The 6131-nt window shown below is 43.7% G+C and overlaps 1 protein-coding gene across 4 annotated transcripts; it reads left to right on the top strand.

Annotated features, from left to right (window-relative positions):
• The first annotated feature begins 927 nt into the window (after nt 1-927).
• On the top strand, nt 928-3959 carry srsf2a (serine and arginine rich splicing factor 2a). 4 transcript variants are annotated; one of them, XR_005696873.1, is made up of 4 exons: nt 928-1307; nt 1638-1986; nt 2888-2977; nt 3476-3959. XR_005696873.1 is itself a non-coding variant. In XM_040038862.1 (3 exons), the coding sequence occupies exons 1-2, from the start codon at nt 955-957 to the stop codon at nt 1960-1962; spliced, it is 678 nt and encodes a 225-aa protein (XP_039894796.1). In that variant the 5' UTR covers nt 928-954; the 3' UTR covers nt 1963-1986; nt 2888-3956. The 4 variants fall into 4 exon arrangements, 2 of the variants coding, with proteins under 2 accessions (XP_039894796.1, XP_039894795.1); XR_005696872.1 differs by having other exon boundaries at nt 2341-2977; XM_040038862.1 differs by having other exon boundaries at nt 2888-3956.
• The last annotated feature ends 2172 nt before the right edge of the window (nt 3960-6131 follow it).

Here is a 6131-nt window from a genome sequence, read left to right as displayed (position 1 = left end):
AGCTTGTGTTTTGAGGCAGAAAACAGCTGTGGTAGTCCCTTTAACTGCGGGGAAGCGCTTTCGTGGTACGCCGCAGTCGTTACCGAAGCGCGATCCCCGCTCCTGGCTTCACTTTACGGGCTCGTTTGTGGAAGAAAACGGCGATGTGCTCGTCTCCCGGCCCTACTGGATGTTGATCGTGTATTCCCCCCTACCGGGTGCTCGTCGGTGCTGGATCCTGTCAGAGAGCTCTGTGGCTCCCCATGACGTCAGCCAGGCACAAATCCAGACCGTGGTTTTTTGCGCAGTCCCCCTCTCTCCTCTCCAGCAGGCGCTAGTGACGAGCCGCTTTATAACGTGACCTTCCTACGCCAAATGTGCAAGCAGCGCTGACTGCAGTGCAGAGAGAGGACGGCGCTGTGGGATACACGCCGAGCCGAAAACAGTGTTACTTGCTAGACTTGTGCGGGAAAACGAGTGAAAGCTGAATAATGTACGACAAAAAAGCTCAGAGAGCTCACGTAAATCAAGCTGACATGGATCCGGTGGTAATAGTAAGTTTGTGGAGTCTACATGCTAAAAGGAAAAAAGGTCGTTAACTTTTCACAAACGGCGAACAGGGGCGTTTTAACCCAACTCATGGAACAAAGGCAGAAATAACGGTCTGCAGTCGCCGTTACAAGTAACCTCCTGTCCACAGGGGGCAGTGTAGCGTTAAAGTGACTCTTGGGACAGCCAATCAGAGGAAGCCAACACGGGCGCAAAGAAAGGGGAAAAGGAAGGGTCCTTGCCGCCATTTCACGTGAAAAACAGCGCGGTGAAAGAAACGAGCAGAGCGATACTATCAGAAAAACAGCGAGATTTTAAATTCAGTTCATCAGCTACAGCTTTAACTAGCATTGTAGCGGATTAATAGCACGCTAGGGTCTAAAGGTTTTTGTCCTAATTGGCCTGCTTAGTTGTCTGGAGAAGAAAATGAGCTACGGAAGGCCGCCGCCAGACGTTGAGGGGATGACCTCCTTAAAGGTGGACAACCTGACTTACCGAACTTCGCCGGAGACTCTGCGCCGAGTTTTTGAGAAATACGGCCGTGTGGGAGATGTGTATATCCCGCGGGACAGGTACACCAAGGAGAGCCGAGGCTTCGCTTTCGTGCGGTTCCTCGACAAGCGCGACGCCGAAGACGCAATGGACGCCATGGACGGCGCGCTGCTCGACGGGCGGGAGCTTCGGGTTCAGATGGCTCGATACGGAAGGCCGCCAGACTCCATGTACAGCCGGAGAGGCCCTCCGCCACGGAGATACGGATACGGACGCAGAAGCAGAAGGTAATTTAGGCCGTTAGTTTAGCGCAAGGGACTGTTTACACTAAGCTGTTTGCAAAGCACATGGTGACCTAAACGAAAGTAGTTAGCATTCTTCCACTGTTTATGTTTACCAGCCAAAGATTGCCTGGTAATCCTCACTGACAAGGTGGCTAGAGCGCAAGGTAGTTTACAAATGCATTATTTGGTATAAATAGTTGTTGGTAACTTAAATATATTGTTTAGTCGTGCATGAAAACAGAAAAAAATTACTTTCACATTTTCCTATTTTAAAAAAGCTGTAGGACCTTTGCTGACTAAGTTGTTATATTGTTTCTCTCTCTTTGTCTGTAGCCGTTCAGCCAGTCCTCGTCGTCGAAGACGTAGCCACAGCCGGTCCAGGAGCAGAAGCCGCTCTAGATCTAGGAGCCGCCACCACTACAGCCGCTCCAGGTCCCGTTCCTACTCCAGGTCAAGGTCCAAGTCTAAGTCCAAATCCAGAACCCCCCGGCGAAGCAAGTCAAAGTCTCCCTCCAGATCTCGGTCCCGCTCCAGGTCCAAGTCAAGGAGTCGAACCCCAGCTTCCAACAGAGGGTCCAGGTCAAAGTCGAAGTCCAGGTCCAGGTCCAAATCCAAGAGTAGACCTAAATCCCCAGAGGACACCGGAGCAGAGTCTTAACCCAAATGCAGATGCAACATGACGGTATAAAGGGGAAAGGGTGGCTTATATTGTTTTCAATTATACTAACTAGGGTGGTAATCAGCACCAGTTGGGTTTGTGTTCTGCAGTCTTTGACATTATGGCCATTTACATACAAAGGTCTGCAGAATCCCTGATATTTGTGTTATTTAAATAAGAGTTGGACTGTTGTAGCCAACAGTCCTAGTTCTGTGTGTGCTTTACTTTGCTTGCATGTCCAGCCAATCTAAAGCATGCACAGGCAATGGGAGATTGGGATATTTGTTGAGTATGTATGGGAGGGAGTGGGTGGTTGGGACGTGTGGGGGGGTGCTTCACTCAAAACGTTCACCTAAATGTGGAATTCTTTCCTCCAAGCTGCGGAGTCCTGTTTGCAAAGGGAGGAGGAGGAGATGGGGGTGTTGCAGTGTGAGAGCAGTTAGTGTGTGACCCGCCCATGTGACCTGCCTGTTGCTGAGAGCGATGGCAGGTACTAAGGAGCAGGTCAACAAGGCAACGGTGGTTGCTATGGAGCAGGTCGTCATGGCGGTGGTTCGGGCTGTCAGTTGGTGTATGAGGTGGTGTGGTGAGGTACGTTCACAGGGACCACAGGCAGATGCACTGTGGTGTCCTCCGCCTCTCACAAAGGGAACGGACCCCGAGGTTTGTTTTTCAAATATGCCCGAGTGTAAGAGACTTGTTAGAGCTAGTTTTGGGGAGAGGAAGCGTGTTTTTGTTTTTTAACTATTGTGACAATAAATAGAAATGTTAGGCTTATTAAGAGAAATTAATGTCCATAGAGCCAGTTTGATGTGTCAGGAGAAAGATCAGTACAGAATTACATGTTATAATCCAGGTCAGCTGCAGGAGTTGATGTAACCTCTGGGTTTGGCTCTTGCTAACTCTGTTCTGTCTTTCCTTCCAGATCTCAAATGATTGATGCTATGCTGAGGACATCAGGAAGAGTCTCAGATTGAAGTGGACTCAAATATTGCCACTGAATGCAGACTCAAAGGTTATTGGAACTTGGTCTAACATGTTTTAAATGTCTAATTTGACTTGATCTACCTAAACAAATTCTGTAAATTTGGCATGATTTATCATTGTTTGTAAAGCTGAGCTTATTCAAAGGTATTTGTGAGGTTTTTTGTTTTTTTCTTCCGTCATTTAAATTTTCTTTTTTGACTTTGATTTTTACACTTAATTACTCTGAACTAAAGATTTTCCTCCAGTGAAAACCCTTGTTTACACACCCTTCCCAGTTAGCTATGGAAAGTTTGAAGTTGTTTAAAAAAAAAAAAAAGAGGGGGTGTTATTCAGTGTATTTACAGCTATGTTTTACCACTCTTACTTGGAAAATGGCTTGTTGTTCAGTGACAAGCAACCCACTTAATTTGTGACTTGCTAATCCAGCAGCATGCATTTTTCTTTTCTGTCAATTTTTTTTTCTGTCTGGTTAAAGTTGCTTTCCTATGACTCTAACCCTCTTTCTTGTGTATCTTTTGTGCACTAGGCGCAGTTGTGTAGCAGTTGAATAATGCTGGTTAGCTGTTAAGATGCGGTGCAGTGCGGTGGTGACATGGTGTGGCGTGTTGCGGTGCTGAGTGCCCGGTGTGTTCCGGGGCTCGACCCTCCGCTGCTGTTTGCCGGTTTGTAAGCTCACAGGTGTGGCAGATCATCCATCCTCTCCTGTCTTGTGACTTCACCTTCCCTCCATGTGCTGTACAGATCCTCTTCTTTCTTTTCTTTTTATTCTCCCTCCTCCTTTCCCCCCCCCTTGCTCCTCTCTATGGTTTATCAACTGTTGATAACTGGTCTTGCTCGCTTTGAAAGTGGTTCCAGTGGGACTCTTAGTTGAAGGGTTTCAAGGGCAGTTCTGCCTGCTTTATGATGTGTATTGCATTCCTCTGTGAACCTCTCAAATGTCTTGTAAGTGCTTACGGTGAATGCTAATAAACATTTTTGTTTAAAATAAAATAAATTCATTTCTCACACTTTGTGCTTGTTTAGAGTCTATATTGCTGCTGAGCAATATAGAACTCCAGTTAAAAGCTACAGTGTTCTACTTTTTTTTTCTCTGTTTTTTTTGTGCTTCCACTGACCGTGCCATTTATTGGGAACAGCAGTCATTATCAGTAAAGATTTTCAGTGGTTAACACGTCTGCCTCACATGCAAAAGTTCCTCAGGACGTGCGGCACCCCCAGCCTCAGCTAGGTGGAGGTGTTGCATCCATATCATCTGTCACAAGTCAAAGACACTGATCCATCGATATCTGACAACTCAAAGTGTTTATATCAACAGACTGTTTTGATTTAAGATACTTGATAACAATCTGATGGGTGTTTTGTTCTCTTTTTTTGTGTGTGTATGACCATCATCACTGTGTCGTATGTTTTAATTGTTAGCTAATATCTATCTACAATAGAAATGCGACACTTTGTCTTGAAAGCATTGCTAAACCTGTGGAAATATGCTAAAATGAATTGTTCGCACAAATGGGAAGGCTGGGGCGGCATACTGACACTACCTCAGAGGATAAATACAGCAGCCGATAACCTTCAAAGCTGGCTCCATGTTAAAGATAAACTATTGGGCCCAAAAACTTGTTCTGTGGACTTGCCTATAAGCAGCTGATAAATAACTGAGCCACTATAAGCACTCCCAGAGGAGCAGGAGTTGGTGGTCTTGTAGCAAATAAATGATTTAAACTTCTTTTGATGTACATAATTTTGAATTTATATCAAAACAGAAAATAAAATTAATATAAACAGATATTTAATGTTTAATTATGCACTCTGAAATGGATTTGTGTGTAAAACATAGGCTCCATAATTAATCCCAGCAGTTGTTGATGGGGTGCTTATAATTGTAAAACCATAACAATTATAATGCTTCATGTAAGCCAAGATGGGCATGGAAAAGTTAAAGTGGGTGAACTCTGCTAAAGTTAATGTCAACATTTTATTTTGCAACTACAGTTTTGGTGGACAATTTGTCATTTCTAGCAGAAAAGTTTATCAAACAGGAGACTACACTGGTGCTCAGGGTAGTTGTAAAACTATTTACCATCATTTACATTAGCAACATCTATGTTTGTGAGTTGATCTTTAGTCTGTATATTATTCATTTATTTATTAAAAAATTCAAACTTAAAAGTTGCAGATGCACACTGTAGTTGTTTGTTGTAGGAGGGATTGATGATGGATGGGGTTTTCCTTCAAGGTCGGAAAAGTAAAAGTGCTGTAATGGCTTAAATTTGCATTCCTACTAATGGCCAGTAGGGGGGGCATATTGACCAGTATCAAAGGGTTGTATAGAATTATTTATACAGAATGTATTTGGCTCGCTTTGTCTATAACCTTAGAAACACTCTCTTAATGAGTTTATGATCTCATTTTATTGGTGGGTTTAGACCCTTTTTGGGGTCTATAGTGCAGATTCAAACACACTTCACGAAACATTAACAAAGAAAAGAGGACTTTGTTCTGATAACACAGGGTTATTGACATAAAAAGTGTTGGTTATGTGTAATTTGTTTTTGGGTTTTTTTGCCCTTTAAAAAAACTCCTGTCCAGTAGCTTTAGCATGTAGAATCATGGTCTGAATGCTTCGTTGTCCCAAACACATCTGCTTTCCCTCGCTGACCCTAATAAATTGAGAACATTTATTAGTATTAAAATTTAGACTAAAATAAAGTTTGTACTCCTATTTATTGTGTTATTACATGAATTTAGGACAGTTCAGTTAGCTTTGCATCAAAATAACTGGTACAATTTTTTTTTTTACTTTTACTTGAGAAAAGAAGCTGATTCAGTAGTTTTACCGGAGTATTTTTTTTAACACTAGTACTTGTACTTCTACTTAAGTACAGAATATCCGTACTGTGGCCACCTCTACAGTCTATCCATCCATCTCATCTCATGTAGTTCGCTCTTGGTTCACCTTCCACTTTAATCCGTGATGCAGACTACTTGGAAGGTGCACACTAAGGTGAGAACACCTTATGTATAAACTGTCGGTAAACCCGGCTTGACTTCATCAGCCTGCACCTTAGGCACACGGACTCTGTCACAAACCATTTTAGTTTCTCGCTTTGTGCGCTAGGACCGCCGCTGATGCGATTAACGGCACAGACGGGCGGCGAGCCGAGACCCAGCACGTTGCAGAG

Source organism: Simochromis diagramma, unplaced genomic scaffold (genome assembly GCF_900408965.1).
Source record: "Simochromis diagramma unplaced genomic scaffold, fSimDia1.1 OVJJ01000402.1, whole genome shotgun sequence".
In the NCBI taxonomy this organism is placed as follows: Eukaryota; Metazoa; Chordata; class Actinopteri; order Cichliformes; family Cichlidae; genus Simochromis; species Simochromis diagramma.
The sequence above is the reverse complement of the archived record's forward strand: the minus strand, read 5'-3'. Positions and strand labels throughout refer to the sequence as shown.